The 15545-nt window shown below is 45.0% G+C and overlaps 1 protein-coding gene across 1 annotated transcript; it reads left to right on the top strand.

The window, feature by feature from the left end:
• Positions 1–235: 235 nt before the first annotated feature.
• NECAP1 (NECAP endocytosis associated 1) lies at positions 236–7829 on the top strand. Its single transcript, XM_003640439.6, has 8 exons — positions 236–423; positions 2870–2970; positions 3121–3225; positions 3603–3684; positions 4405–4513; positions 4597–4783; positions 5483–5576; positions 5697–7829. Exons 1-8 carry the CDS (start codon positions 326–328, stop codon positions 5743–5745), a joined length of 825 nt encoding a protein of 274 aa, XP_003640487.1. The 5' UTR covers positions 236–325; the 3' UTR covers positions 5746–7829.
• Positions 7830–15545: the final 7716 nt, after the last annotated feature.

Genomic DNA, 15545 nt, shown 5'->3' with positions numbered 1-15545 from the left:
TAATCAGCCCTCACCAAACATGGCCACGCCAAGCTCTTCGACGGGGGGGGTAGGGGGAGTGACAGCACTGCCAAGACCCAAGATGGCGCCGGCTCCTATTGTATTGTCAGAACCGGTTCCAAGATGGCCGCCCCCTGCGGAGCGTTTTGCTGCCAGGATCCAAGATGCCTTCCCCCACGCCTTCGGCGTGCCCTGATTCCAGTAAGGCCTCACCAGCGCCCCCCAGTTGGTGTCTGACCTCATCAAAGATGGCTGTTGGAAGAGCACCTTTTTATTAGGCTCTTATCACTCAGTCCTCACTGGAGTGTTGCGGTTCGCCTCTGAGATGGCGGCGGCTGAGCTGGAGTACGAGTCTGTCCTTTGCGTGAAGCCTGATGTCAACGTGTACCGCATCCCGCCGCGAACCTCGAACCGCGGATACAGGTCAGAGGGTCTCGTGGTGCCGGCGACCGGGGCCAGGCTGGGCCTAGCGGGCTTCTGCACCGCCATGTTCCTCTAAGGGTGGCCCCGTGACTGCCCTTGCCTGGTCTGGCCCAGCCTTTATTGCCAGCTCACTGGGCTGGGGAGAGAACGAGGCGGCATTCTTGCCGGGGGCCTGTGATCACATCGAGGTGGTAGTGTCTGTGCTGCAGGGTGCAGCTACAGGCAGTGCTGCGGCCAGTGTGGGAACAAGGTAGGTGGTCGGGACGGAGCCCGTGCTTACTGCCCCACTGGAAGCGGGGTGCAGCAGCTGTCGTTGCTGTTTGCCTTCTAACCGAGATCGTGCTGCAGCATCAGGCCTATCGAATTTCATGATCGCTTAGCCTGGACAGAGAAAGGGGGGGGAGGGGGAGCCATAAACAGATCTGCAGAGTAAAAAGCCATTTTTATGTGTGTGCTTGGGGTCATATCATAACTGTTGTCCTGGTAATAGATGTGTACCCTTCCCCACCCCCTCCTCTTGACTCTGCAAAGCTGCCACAGCTAATGCAGTATATGGCTCTCGTGTTCACATAAGCAATCAGCTGGCATAATCACTTCTGTGTGAATAAGCAGGGACTTGAGAAGCAGGTTCTTCTATGTGCTAGTGCCTGCTGAGCTGCTCTCTGGTTGCAAGTAGATTGGAAGTACTTTCTGAGGCCATAGTGTCTCTAGCTCTGCTGACTTCAGCTACAGATGACATACTAAATACTTCTGATAAATTTTAATCACCTCATGTGCTGTTTGTGCCTTAGCCCAGGAGCATTCCCTCCTATATTGTGGAGGAATGGGGACAGCCTAGCTAATTGCATGCAGGACATGAGAACATGTTAGTGATTTGCTATGCTTTTTCCAACAGGAGCCAACTTTAGCTCTCAGTTTGAACTGTTCCCTGAGACATGAGTTAGATATAGTAGAATCATAGAATCCTTAGAGTTGGAAAGGATCTTTAAAGGTCTAGTTCAGCTCCGTTGCAATGAACAGGGACATGCACAGCTAAATCAGGTTGCCCAGGATCTGATCTAGTCTTGCCTTGAAAGTCTTCAGGAGCAGGGCATCTACCACGTCTCTAGGCAGCATGTTCCAGTGCCTCACCAGTCTCACTGTAAGAGGCTTTTTCCTTATATCCAGCCTAAATCTATTCCCTTTGAGCTTAAAGCCATTTCCCCTTGTTCTGTCACCACAGACTCTGCTAAAGAGTCTGTCCCCTTCTTTCCTGTAGCTCCCCTTCAGATATTGAAAGGCTGCTATCATGTCACCTCTGACCCTTCTCCAGGCTGAAGAGCCTCAGTTCTCTCAGCCTGTCCTCATAGGAGTGGTGTTCCATCCCTTGTATCATTTTTGTGGCCCTCCTCTAGACAGACTCCACCAGGTCTATGTCTCTCTTGTACTGCAGCCAGATGTGGTGTCCTCAGTACTCCAGGTGAGGCTTCCCCAGTGCAGAGTAGAGGGGGCAGGATCACCTTCCTTGACCTGCTGGCCATGCTTCTTTTGATGCAGCCCAGGATACTGTTGGCTTTCTGAGCTGCAAGGGCATGTTGCTGTCTCATGTCCAGCTTGCCATTCACCAGTACCCCTGGGTCATTTTGGTAGGTATGTGCTCAATCCTTTTATCCCCCAGCTTGTATTGGTAGTAAGAGTTACCTCACCTCAGGTGCAAGGTCTTGCACTTAGCTTTGTTGAACCTCATGAGGTTCTCCTGGGCCTCCTGCTCAAGCCTATCTAGGTCCGTCTGGATGGCATTCTGTCCCTCTGGACGGGATAATCAAGTGTTGAACTTTACCTGTTGGCTCTGGCAGTATCAGGGAGGAAGTTGGGAGTTCATAGTGGTTCTTAAGAAAATATATTTCTGATTGTAAACTCCTGTAGGTTGGCCTGTTTTGTGTGTGTTTTGTTACTGTTTTCTCCTTCTCTTTCCACAGCAGTCTATTTGATGGGCTAATCAAGATGGTTGCACGTATGATATTTCACCTGGTATATGTAACCTAGAAGCCTCTAGATTCAGAGGTAGTTGATATTATTTCACAACAATAGGATAAAATAATATATTGGCTTTTCTTTATGCTAGGTCTTCCTAGAAAATACTCATAAATGGTTTTTTAGTCCCATTTGGATTTAGTGTTCCAAGTGAGTTTTTGGGCTTCAGTTTTCCCTCTTCTGCGAGCTTATAAAGATAGAGACGAGCTGATGTTCTCTGGTTGTTGTCTATTTCCCTTTATATAGAGGAAGGACAAACCAATCTGAGTTATGTTTGTAGATTGACAGCAGTAGAGAGGAGCTGAGATCTTGTGTGTTGTTTGAAGAGAGAAGACAGCCTCATGTGTTGAAAACTGGGGGGCAGAGACTTTAGCTGAGCTGGTTGGGCTGAAGGGTTGAGATACAGTCAGTGAACAGCTGCTATTCTTTTCAGGGCATCTGACTGGAAACTGGACCATCCGGACTGGACAGGGAGACTTCGTGTCACCTCCAAAGGCAAAACTGCATATGTAAAACTAGAGGATAAGGTTTCAGGTAAGGGGAGTAATGTGGCTTTTTGAAATTGTAACTGTGGTTGCTAATTATGAGCCTGTGCTCCGAAGTCTGCCCATAGCTGTGCATGACAGTCCAGGACATGCTTTAGAAAAACAGTTGCTTTCTTAGTACTTAATTCTTTCTTTGTAGGGGAGCTCTTTGCCCAGGCTCCCATTGACCAATATCCTGGCATTGCGGTGGAGACTGTGACAGATTCCAGCCGTTACTTTGTGATTCGGATTCAGGATGGGACTGGTGAGTTGAGTTGTGCATGCCAAATGCCAGGGGTGGAGGATACTGAACCCAAAGAAGCTGTGTGTATGTGTGGTGGATTGAGATAGTGATGGGAATACTGAAGAGGCTGGGTAGGATGCCTGGAAGGGTGGGAAGGAAGGGTTGATGCAGGTTGAAGGGTTCTCTACATTGCACAGAGTCCAGGGGCTGGGGAGGAGCATTTGGTTTCACATGGCATGAAGAGTGCATCCTGTAGGCTGGGATCAGAGAAATTCTGTGAGGCGCTGGTTTCAGCGGTAGATCAATTGGAAGGAGGTAGCACAGAGTGGTTTTTGGAGTGAATGAACACAGGCCCATTCACAAGGCACCTCCAATGATTCCTTCTGTCTTCTTGCTAGGACGAAGTGCTTTTATAGGCATTGGTTTCACAGATCGTGGTGATGCCTTTGACTTCAATGTGTCTTTGCAGGATCACTTCAAGTGAGTTGTGCTTTTCTGGAATACTGTTTTTCTTCTGGCCCCTGGAATGTGTTGGGTGGTGGTGCTCATTTAGCAGAGGTTTCCTTGGGAAGGTCATGAAGACCTGCACTGGCACCATTAGGGATACTTGAACATATTTCCAACTGTCATATAGGCTGGGAGTCCTTCAGGGTCCAATCTGTAAGCCATAGATTTGTTTGGCTTAGAAGAGACTTTTATGATCATCCAGCTCCAAACCCCCTGCTGTAGGCAGGGACACTTCCTACTAGATCAGATTGCTCAAAGCCCTATCCAACCTGGCCTTGAATGCCTCCAGGGTGGGAGCAGCCACAAACTCTCTGGGCAGGCTGTTCCAGTGTCTCACTATACTCACAGTAAGGAATTTCTTCTTAATATCTAATCTGAGTCTACTCTTTTCCTCATCCTGTTGCTGCATGCACTTCTTTCTTATGTGCCCTCCTCAGCTTTCCTGATGGCCCCTGAGTCTTATTCTTAAATCCAATGACAATACATTGGGTTTGTGGTGTTTTGAGCTTTTTGCTGTACCCCACTGGGAGTAGTGGGATAGCGTGTTTGAAAAGGCAAGATACTTATTTGTCAGGTGGTGGAAAAGAATCTCGTTCGGTCGTGGGTTTTTTTTTTTTTTTTTTTTTTTGGAACTGCCTCTGCTCCTATTTGCCACAGCCTCTTAACTTTTTAACTTTTTCCTTGTCTTTTTAGGTGGGTAAAGCAGGAAACTGAGATCTCCAAGGAGACCCTGGAAGCTGACACACGTCCTAAATTGGATTTAGGCTTCAAGGAAGGGCAGACCATCAAACTGAACATTGGGGTAAGGAGCCCAGTCGACCCTTCCTCTTTTTCTGGATATTGCAGTAGATAATTTTTCTCACTTGTCCTCTCACTTTTATATAGAACATGACAACAAAGAAAGGAGGAGCAGCCAAGCCTCGTGTGTCTGGATCAGGGGGCCTAAGTCTGCTGCCACCCCCGCCAGGAGGCAAAATTGCAGTCCCTTCGATCCCTCCTGCTTCTTCCGCATCCATTGCCAACCATGTCACACCACCACCCATGCTGAAATCCAGTAACATGAGCAGCACAGGTAAATGTTAGCATAGAGCAAATGATTGATCAAACAGTAGATACGTAGAGAGAGCAGAGGCCTGCTTCAGGGAAGTGGCATTCAAGTTCATTGTAGCATCAACAGAGCAGTTAAAAACAACAGCAACAAAAGACTATGAAATGTGATATACCCTGAGGTCTTTTCTGTCTTTGACCTGAGGATCTGTGTTTAATAATGCTAGCCCCTTGAACAGCATTGTAGCTGTTCTCCTTGCAAAATGAGAAAACAAATGAAGTGGCCAAAATGACCTGGGTGGGTAGATATGGAATTTAATTACTTAGATTCTTCTGAACTTGTGCTTTAGGAGCACTGGCAGAGCTGTGTGGAGTGTTGAGAAAAGGAGTGCTCAGTTGCTTGCTTTCCATAACCCGTGGTTATTGAAAGGTGCAGGAAAAGCACTTCTTGAAAATCAGAAGGTGCGAAATATAGTAAGATTGGGCTGTAACAAAGAGGTTACTGAGTCTTCTGGATGCTGAATTAAATGTATGTCCACAGGATGAATGCTGATGACGTAGCACTGTTTCTGAATTCACAGACATATACAGACCTGAGTGAGAAGAAACCACGAGCTTCTGAATAGGGCTGGGCTGCAGCATGTGATTTGTACTGATAGCAATCATAACAATTGCTGTGCTTATGCTGAGTCTAAACCTTAGGTCTCCTCTTCTTCTTTCTTAGATATTCTGTTAGACTTAGATGCTCCTACATGTGCATCCAAGACACCAACATCAACTACCACAGATATCTGGGGAGACTTCAACACTGCATCCAGGTAAACTGTGATGAAGGGAACTGCACACAGGAAGGGTGACATTCTAATATGTGCTGAAGGAGCAGTGAGTTAACAGGCTTTATTAGGGGTACACCTTTGATTGTCCTTTCTTTCTTTCAGTGGTGTTCCTAATCAGTCTCCTCAGCAGTCCAACTGGGTCCAGTTCTGAATGGTTAAAGCAGTGGAATGGAATAAACTGATGACCAGGAGTCTAGAGGCACAAATGGAGTCACAGGGGCACAAACCTCACCAGTCTGCAATCAAAAACAAGTCAGGACTTTTTTCTTTAAGCCAGATCTTCACTTCAGTCAGAACTTACTATTTTTAATTCCCACAGTGAAACCCACTGAACCTGAAGAGAATATCCTGACTCCTCACAAGGTGAGCAAAGGAAAGAGAGCTTCATCTCTTCTACTCACTTGGCTTTTGCAAAGTACATCCAGGCTCTTCTCTATTTTTTCATATAAGGAAAGCAAGTATCCTGAGGAAAGTGCATACAGGAGGAGTCTGGGTAGATGTCTATCGGTTCTTCGTCCTTTAAATTTTTTGGTTACAAACTACTTTCTGCATCCGCTTTCAATAACGACTTGTGCTGAAGGCTGCAATTTTAAATGGAAGCTGTAAGCTATCATGTTTCTCCTGAGTCTTAACACGAAATGCCATTTGATTAATTATGTCTGTAGTAAGGAGTGAATCTCGCCGCGCATGCAGTGCACTTCCTTTCTTTGGTGCATTTCTTGATAGTACTGGATGTTTTTGTCCTCCTATGGGAGGAATTGTGCAAGCGCTTGAGTAGACTCGCTGCCACTATGATTTAGCTGGAGCTGGACACCCCATCATGAGGCTCCTTGCTTAGCTTGCAGATTCACTGGAGGAATTTCTCACATTCTCTTGTTCCTTTTCCCCTCTTCCTTCGGGGGTTAAAAAAAAAAAAAAAACCCTCATTGTCAGTGAGCTGTTTAAATGGAAATAGCTTTGGTGGGAAAAAGAAAAGCTTGGTTTTGTAATTAGGTAGTTACTTGCACTAGATGTCAATCCAGTTATCCCACTGCTCAGCATTTCATGTTCCTGTGACACTCTACTGAGCCCTGACCTTTATTTGTCAAGTGATACTTGTTAACTTCTCACTGTTACAAGTATTGCATATTCAGGCCACAGTAAGGACCATGGTAGGACAGGGGGTTAATTTCTGGTGGAGGGACAGTCACTCTCCTGTTTTTAGCTCTTAATCATTTGGGCAAGAAATGTATGGTAGGCCCAATCTTGAACTGTGACAGCCAAGTTACCCCACCTGGGTTCCTTGTGGATTTTCTTCTAAGAAAAGTTCCTGAAGGCTCTTTGTACACTATTTCATCTTCAGCAGCTGTGGATGTGATCTGGGGTGTAAATCTGCTAATAAATTTGGGAAAGCCTGCTGGCAGGCTGAAAGTCTCCCTAACCCCTCCATGCTAACTGTCAAGCCAAAGCACTAGCCAGGATGATGGTCACAATGACTAGAACGCTAGCACTTTGCTGCTTCACTAGAAGGCTTTTTCCCATTTTCAACAACAAGCCAGCTCAGCATCAACACTTTCATAACTGGGATATGCAAGTAAATAGTGCCCTTTGAAATTAACGTTTCCTGGTGAGAATTTTGAAAGAGAGAGTAGTTAGTTGTATGTACCTTGCATTTGCAAAACTCTGATATCTGTTTTCTCCCTTTACTACTCTGAGGGCATTTTGGGGACTACGTTTCACTGAGACCATCACTCTTGGAAGTAAAACTATTTTTGAAAATCTCTTCACTTCTTGTGGTAGTGGGGACAAGACTGCTCTTAGATGTATTTTAAGCACTCATTAAGTCCTGATAACCTGGCTTTCTTGGTGTTCCCGTTTCTCCCTTCCTTCTGCCCTCCCCCCCACCTTCCAAGTCATTTCTGCAATCTTATTATACTTAAGCTCCTTGCCTGCTCAGAATCTGTGGGTGGCAATAATATGCTAGCTAAGCCATGGACTCCACTGACTGGCTTTTTCCCCCACCTCATAGCATTGGCAGGTCCTGTCATTTCAACTACATAACAGTTCTCCAAACCAAGGATGTTCATAGTACCAGTTAAAACTCATTAGGAGCCTCTTCCATGTTGTCTTAGTATTCTGGAGATAATATATGATGTATTTGAAAAAATAAAAAGACAAAAATTAAAGATATGTATATAAAGCATAAAATGTATTGGTGAAATGGTAATTAAACAAATAACCTTGGGGAAAAGAGTATCATGAGCCTGAGTTGTCAGATTGTTGCTTTGGAAGCACTGCAGAGTGAAGATCTTTATCTTCAACAAGATCCCACTAGCCTACTTGTCCTTCTGCAAATGCATTACTACCTGCAAAGTGGGCAAGAACAGCTCTAGAAATGAATCAAGTTCAGCCTCTGGGCAAAGAAGCATGAACGTAAAAGAAGCAGGTAACCATTACTTATGGATGTTCCAAGTGGGGAGGGGGGGGGGGAAACAATGTGGAAAAAAAGACTTGACTAAAGGGATATTTATGTTTCTTGATAAGAATGTGGATAAAACTAGCAAATGAGAGAACTTCTGATTGTCTTGCCAACTAATATTTCAGACATTAGAGGCTTTATGTTCTGCAGATGTTTGTCAGAATTGATTCCTGTGGTGCTTGTGAATGAGAAGCAGACTCTGCTGACCACAGAAATGAGCTGAGTGGCCCTTTGTCAGGAGAAGGCAAAGACAGACTGCTCTAAAAGGAGAGCAAGCTGGGAGCTTAGTCAACAATGTAGGCAGGGGCAGTGGCTTCTCCAGGAAAGAAAAGTCCTGTGGTACCTAAACAGAAGGTAGAGTAGGTCAGGATGAGGATTCAGATCAGCAGGGTACATTGCCAGGCATAGTCATGGGTGTACAGTAAGTCAGTTAGGGATCAAGGGTGAGAGCCTTAGCTTAGATACAGCTTGTGGGCAGAGGAGGAGTAGAGTTTTTGTATGGTAGCTGTTGAGTCATGGCCTGAACCACTGATTGAGCACCTGGGGAAAGGACCCAGTCAGCCCTGGGAGCACAGGTGAAGGCAATTCACCTGTGTGATTAGAAGGAGTGGAGCCTGGCTCCACCTCTGAGACCTCACTTAAAGGCTGACTGCCACTGTAGAAGGATCTCTGGTTGGAGGTCCCTCCCTTGTGGAGTTTTTTCTCTGAGCCTAGATCTTCAGAGACAGGTGACCACCTTTTCTTTCCCTTTGTAATATCATCTCTGTTCATGCGACCGTACCCCATACTGCCTCCTTAATGGATGCATTGAGCAGGGAGATAAAAACTTATCACTGTGTCCTATAGTTGACAAATATATTCTTTAGTATTCCAGTTGCAAACTGGCCTTGCAATTCTTCAGCATTTACATGGGGAGGCAGGCAGTGGACTTTTCAGGTCCTGCCATAGAGGTACGTATATTTGCCAACATATTGCCATAACCTAGTGGCATGTGACCTGGTAAATTGGGAAAAACCTAATAATGTTAGCTTGTGTCATTGATACATCCTGTTGATGTCTGGTTCAATGGAGACAGTAAGACAAGTGGCAAATTCATTGACTACCTATCTGCAAGAAAGAGGATGGGCTGCAAATCCTCAGAAGGTGCAAGGTCGGAGCCTGTCTGTGAAATTCCTGGGGGTAGTTTGGTCAGGAAAGACCAAAGTATTACCCAGTGCTGCAATAGATAAGGTTCAGGCATTCCCAGTCTCTACAACACCAAAGCAGCTGCAGGAGTAATTAAGTATGTTGGGATACTGGCATTCCTTTATGCCTTATTTAGTGCAGCTGCTGAGACCATTATAGAAACTCACAAAAATGGGGTGACTGGGGGAGAACAGAACATGAGGCTTTCCAACAGGCAAAGCTGGCTGTTAAACAAGCCCAGGCATTGGATGTATTTAATCCTACCCCCCCCACCTGAATTGGATGTTCATGTCACTCAGGATGGGTTTGGCTGGGGCCTGTGGCAATGCCAGAGTTTTGTTTGGACCCCCATTGGGTTCTGGTCTCAGATCTAGTGTGGAGCAGAAGAAAGATACAGTATGACTGAAAAACAGTTACTGGTTACTTACTCTGTGTTACAGGCAATAGAGTCACTAACCCAAACAGCTGAGATCATAGTTAAGATGACCCTGCCAATTCAGGGGTGGGAGAAAGATCTGACCCACCTTCCTAAGACAGAGTGGCCCAAGCACAAACAATGGCATGATGGGTAGTCAGAGGAGTAGTCTGTCTTCATTGCTATTATACTCCTGTATCACCCTTCCACCATATTAATCTTTTTCATTGTAACGGATGTTGCTCAGGTGTCTCCAAGCTGGACACGTACATTCTTTATACTTCAGTCCAGGCTGCCAGTTCCCCAGAAGATGTAATAAGTGTAAGGTGCTGCATCTTTGCTGGGGCAATCTCAGACATGGGCGTAGATAGAGCTGCTCTAAATGAGTTCTCCCTGTCAAAAAAGACATAGGGCTTCTGGTGGATAAATACCTTGATGCAAGTCAAATGGAGATGAAGACACATCCATTAGAAGACATGAAACAAAAGCAAACAGAACACACAAAAACATATACAAAATAAAATCTGTGTGAGCTTTATTGATGGAGGGAAAGAATCTGAACCTCAAGCGATCCATCCTCTTAAAACAGCATAAAACTGCTGAGCTTTAGGAGGGTGCTAACATGTTTTAATGAATCATAGAATCACTAGGGTGTGATTCAGAATTAGCAAGGACAAGGAGTTGAATTTTATTGAGCAGTAGTGCCCGGAAAACTAGAAGAGGGGTAGGAGGGCATTTCCTTTGAAGAACATAATATATAGGGCTAGAGATTTGGCATATCTGGCCCAGAGTTAGGGGCTTATGTCATTAATATCTAAAGCTGAAGTGGAATGGCTACACACCCAATTCAGTTCAGCTTTCTCTAGTTGTTTCCAGAGGGAATTTTTATTTCCCCATCCTGGCTGGGTGTGTAAGACAGTTGGTACCAAAGCTGCTATGTCTACAGTCTATTCTGTGGTCTATAAGTCTTGCTGCTGGCCTGTGAGAACATAGCATGCAATGGATAGAGAAAGGAATAGAAGCTCCAAATGGCTTGCATGGCCTTCTTAGCTGTGAGGTGCTGCTAAGATACATGGAAAGTGTCAGCACATTTATAATCTTAGTGATAAACCTTGCCTTGAAGATAAAAGCAGAGTGATGAGGCCATGCAATGCTCTGCAGAACCAGTGAGATTTGTGCAATTATTCCAGTGCCACCTGGTGGGACAGTCTAACCAATGCAACCCTTCCTCACATCTCCCTCTCTGAGAAGGCTTTACTGCATTCCTCTAATGTGGATGAAGAGTGTGTGAGGACAAGGAGGAAAACGGGCTGAGATCAGAGTGGCCCTAAGTTGATAATGTGGATATGGGTGATCTTACCTGACTGCCCCCTTGCTTGCTTGGTGATTGTGGTGGTTTTCCATTTTTCTACTTTTTGTTCTATGCACCCTTCCTTTCAAAAGAGGGAGATGAAGTGCATTCCATTTCACAGGTCAGAAATGTAGCCAAACTGAATTCAAGGCTGTTGAGCTCTGTGCAATCTTCAGACAGCACTAACAATGAAACATGAAGAGTTGTTTCTGTGGGAAGGTATTATGTGGCCACAGCTTGTTCATGCATATGCAGTGTGCTCACTCTGAGAAACTAAACTTCACAGCCTTGTTTCTGAAAGAGGCCACTGAGTCTGACCAGGACTTGGATTTGGCCCAGTTTCAAATCAGATGTGCAGCTGTGGCAAGCAACTGCAGTATCTGGATCTGGTCTCCAACAGCTTCTGCCCTCAAGACTTCTTCTGATCCAAAAGAGGAGCAGGGTGAAGATGCAGTTTTTCCAGTGAAGGCATAACATAAAGCTGTGAGATAACATGTGACTGTTTCATCTGTTAGCTTTGGTTGGATAATTTGTTAATTTATTTCCTAATGGTAAATAAATGAAATATTTCTTTTCTGAAAAAGTGATCTTGGATTAACAGTCTATGGGAAGAAGTGTGTTGAAGCTTCTTGTCTGTTCCCTGGATACTGCTCTTCATGCTTTTATCCCAAAACTACCTGTATCTGTTGGATTTCAGAAGCCTGACATCACAGGTGATGTAGTTTGAGCTCCCTCAGCTCAGATAGCTTTGAGAAATACTTCAGTTCTGCTTGAAACCCTCCCTAAAACTTGGAAGGAGCTGGGGTAGGTGCACTGAGGAATGCACAAATTGTTTTGTGGAAGAATGTCTCTTTCTCACATTTACTTTTCTTTTCCTTCACTGTGACCTGCATGGTACTATAACTGTAATGTTTTGGAGAACTGCTGGGCCAGAATATCACTTTCAGTGGTTCCAGTAAGGATAAAATGTGTTTCTTCTGTCTCAGACCTGACTGGTGATGTGCTACTACCTGCTAGAAATTAGTGTGGCTTTCCAATTCTACTTTTGTTTTATTCCTCCCACTTTGTACTGAAGTCTCCCTTTGTCACTCTCAATTCAGTTCTTTATTCCTGTATGCTTGAATTTCCTTTTCTCTAAGTTCTCACAGCTCCATAATCTATTTATTTCTAGGTCTCCTAGTACCTCCTTACTGTACTGTGGTTTACCTTCTGCACCATGGTAATCTTTCCATTAGCAAGGAATTATAATGAAAGGAACAGGCAAATCCAGCTGATAAACACATAGCTCTGAGGCTGGTGTCATGGATACAATTTTGAGTTTCTCAGTCATGGGATGCTCTGTACAACACCAGGTTTGCTGACACCTTAATGGGATGCACCTTTCTCGGAGGAAATAATTTTTGTTTGGAAGTTAGCTGAGCTGATTGGTAGAGCTTTAAACTAGATTTGCAGGGATAAAAACACAGTGGTAAATTTACTACTGGTGTGCCAAAATTTGAAAGATTACATCCTAGTGAATCCCTTCAGTCTGCTCCATGCTCTTTCAGCTTTTAAGTGATGGTCAGAAAACCTTAGAATAGAGTGGACTCATGCCTCAGTGCAGTAAATTCTAGTAACAAAACCTTGAATCTCTCAACCATGTTCTTGCACAGAAACCAAGACTGTAAGTTAATGTAATTGGGATAGTACCAATGTAACTGGTTGTCCCAGTTGCAATGGCTGATGCAAATCTTAGTGAGCTGTACTGTGGATAGAGAGACATATCCTGCCACTAAAAGGGAAGAAGTTAAAATACTTTTAGATGTGATCTGGAAGGTCATTATCTAGTAATTCTAGAAGAGAGTACAAAGTCCTTGAGGAGACATAAGGGGAACGAAGACGAAGTGTTGCATTGAAAAATTTGGAGAAGGTGCTTGTGTAATATTGGTGTGAGGGAAGCGAGATAGGATGAACTTGAGGAAAATGCTAAGGAAGACAAAGACTTTGTAAGGAAGGGATATTGCATAACAAAGAAGGGCAAGATTGTAAGTAGTTCAGAGGATGAAGAATGAATGGGAAACCTGTGGGTTCTTTTTTGGTTCTGAATAGATTTAGAGACACTGAAGAGCATAGGTCCAGTGGACTAGAATGGGGAGACTGTATTTCCCTAGGACAGATAAATCAGAAGTGATAGATTAAAAAAAGGAGCTGAAGAATAATAGTGAAGAAGAGCAAAAAGTCATCAGAGAATCACACAGAATCATGGAATTGTAGGGGTTGAAAGGGACCTCCAGAGATCATCTACGCAGGTAAACATCCAGACAGATCTTGAATATATCCAGAGAAGGAGACTCTGCAACCCCTCTGGGAAGCCTATTCCAGTGCTGTGTCACTCTGACAGTGAAATTCTTCCTTGTATTAGTATGGAACTTCCTGTGTTCCAGTTTCTGCCCATTGCCCCTTGTTCTATTGTTGCTTGCCACTGAAGAGTCTGCCCCTATCAACTTGACTGCCACCCTTTAGATATTTATAAACAGTTATAAGGTCCCCTCTCAGCCTTCTCTTCTCTGGACTGAAGAGTCCCAGGTCTCTCAGCCTTTCTTTGTATGGATGGTGCTCCAGGCCCTTAATCTTCTTTGTCGATCTCCACTGGAATCTTTCTAAGATGTCCCTGTCTTTTCTGAACTGAGAAGCCCAGTACTCCAGAGATGGCCTCACCAGGGCAAAGCAGAGGGAGAGGATCACCTCCCTCAACCTGCTGGACATGTTCGTTTTAATGCACTCCAGGATACTATTGGTCTTCTTGGCCACCAGGGCTCACTGCTAGCTCATGGCCAACATGTTGTCCACCAGGATACCTACGTCTTTCTTTGCAAAACTTCACTTCAGCAGCTCAGCCCCTAACATGTACTGATGCATGTGGTTATTCCTCCCAGGAGCAAGACTCTACATTTGCTCTCAAACCTCATCAGGTTCCTTTCTGCCCATCTCTCTAGTCTGTCCAAGTCTTGTTCAACAGGAGCACAGCCTTCAGGTGTGTCATCCATTCCTCTCAGCTTTGTATCATCAGCAAACTTGCTGAGGGTGGACACTATCCCCTCATCAGGGTCACTGATGAAGATGTTGAACAAGTTCGGACCCAGCACTGACCCATGGGAAATACTGTTAGTTACAGGCCTCCAACCAGTCTCTGAATCACTGATCACAACCCTCTGAGCTCTGCCAGTCATCAAGGTTTTCAAGCTACCTCACTGTCCACTCATCTAGCCCACACTTACTTTCATTACAAAGATGTGGGAGATAGTGTCAAACGCCTTACTTAAGTGAAGGTATACAGCATCCCCATCTACCCAGCCAGTGATGACAGCATAGATGGTTCAATCATGATTTCTACTTGGTGAATCTATGTTGTCTACTCATGATAACCATCTTCTCTTCCAATTGCTTGGAGATGGTATCCAGAACAGGCTGTTTTGTCACCTTTCTAGGGGCAGAGGTGAGGCTGACTGGCCTATAGTTGCCCAGATCATCTTTCTTGCCCTTTCTGAAGACTGGAGTGACAAGCAGGTCCTTGAAGAGGTCATTTAGCTCTCCTAAAGTCCAGGGTAGCAATCCTACTTGTTGCTTTGCTTCTTACACACAAGATCCTGACCTCCACCATCTCATGATCGCTGCATCCTGAGCTGCCCCCAATCTTCACATCCCCAACCAGCCCTTCCTTCTTGGTAAGAACAGTGTTCAGCACCATATCTCTCCTTTTCAGTTTCTCCACCACCTACATCAGAAAGTTATATTCGACATATTGCAGGAACCTCCTAGATCATGTGTGCTTGGCCATGTTGTCCATCCAAAAAACACCAGGATGATTGAAGTCCCCCCGTAAAAACCAGTATGTGGGACTGCAGGGTTACTTCCAGCTGTTTGTAGAAGGCCTCATCAACTTCATTCGGATGAGGTGGCCTGTAGTACACACCCACACGAATTAAGGGGCAAGCTAATACAGTAGACATAAATGGTATCACCTGTATTAGCATGCTCCTTAATTCCTAACCACAAGCTCTGCACTTGTTCAACATTTATCCCCAGGTGGAGCTTGATACATTCTTGTAGCAGACTCCTATAAAGAGCGACTCCACCACTTTGCCTCTCTGGCTGATCCAAAAAGGATATAGCCATCTATGATAGCCAGTCATGTGATTGTCCACTATGTCTCCATAATCACAGTGAGATCATGGCCTTGCACATAGATCTCTAGTTCTTCCTGTGCCGTGTGCATTGGTATATAGGCACTTAGGGGAAGCAGAGGGTGCAGATATCCCTAGAGGGTTACAAGAAGATTTCCTTCCTAGCCTGTCTCTTGTGAAGAGCTTATAGACATCCACTGCAGCATGCTAATTGTGAGAGTGCTCTCACCTTTTTTCAGTAATGGCAACTAAGTTGTAGTTTGCCTATCACACAGTGGCTTCTAGCTCCTCCTGTTTGTTGCCCATGCTGCATGCACTACTACAGATGCACTTCAGCTGAGATGTTGGCCTTGGCCTCAGCCCGGGCATTGTTGCCCGA

Source organism: Gallus gallus, chromosome 1 (assembly GCF_016699485.2).
Source record: "Gallus gallus isolate bGalGal1 chromosome 1, bGalGal1.mat.broiler.GRCg7b, whole genome shotgun sequence".
Taxonomy (NCBI): Eukaryota; Metazoa; Chordata; class Aves; order Galliformes; family Phasianidae; genus Gallus; species Gallus gallus.
The sequence above is the reverse complement of the archived record's forward strand: the minus strand, read 5'-3'. Positions and strand labels throughout refer to the sequence as shown.

Bases quoted from the DNA above. Each gene is read 5' to 3' on its own strand.
- NECAP1 (XM_003640439.6), top strand. From the start codon at position 326: ATGGCGGCGGCTGAGCTGGAGTACGAGTCTGTCCTTTGCGTGAAGCCT. The intron at 424-2,869 runs GTCAGAGGGTCT...TATTCTTTTCAG, and splicing joins ACCTCGAACCGCGGATACAG to GGCATCTGACTGGAAACTGG. The intron at 4,784-5,482 runs GTAAATGTTAGC...CTTCTTTCTTAG, and splicing joins CAGTAACATGAGCAGCACAG to ATATTCTGTTAGACTTAGAT.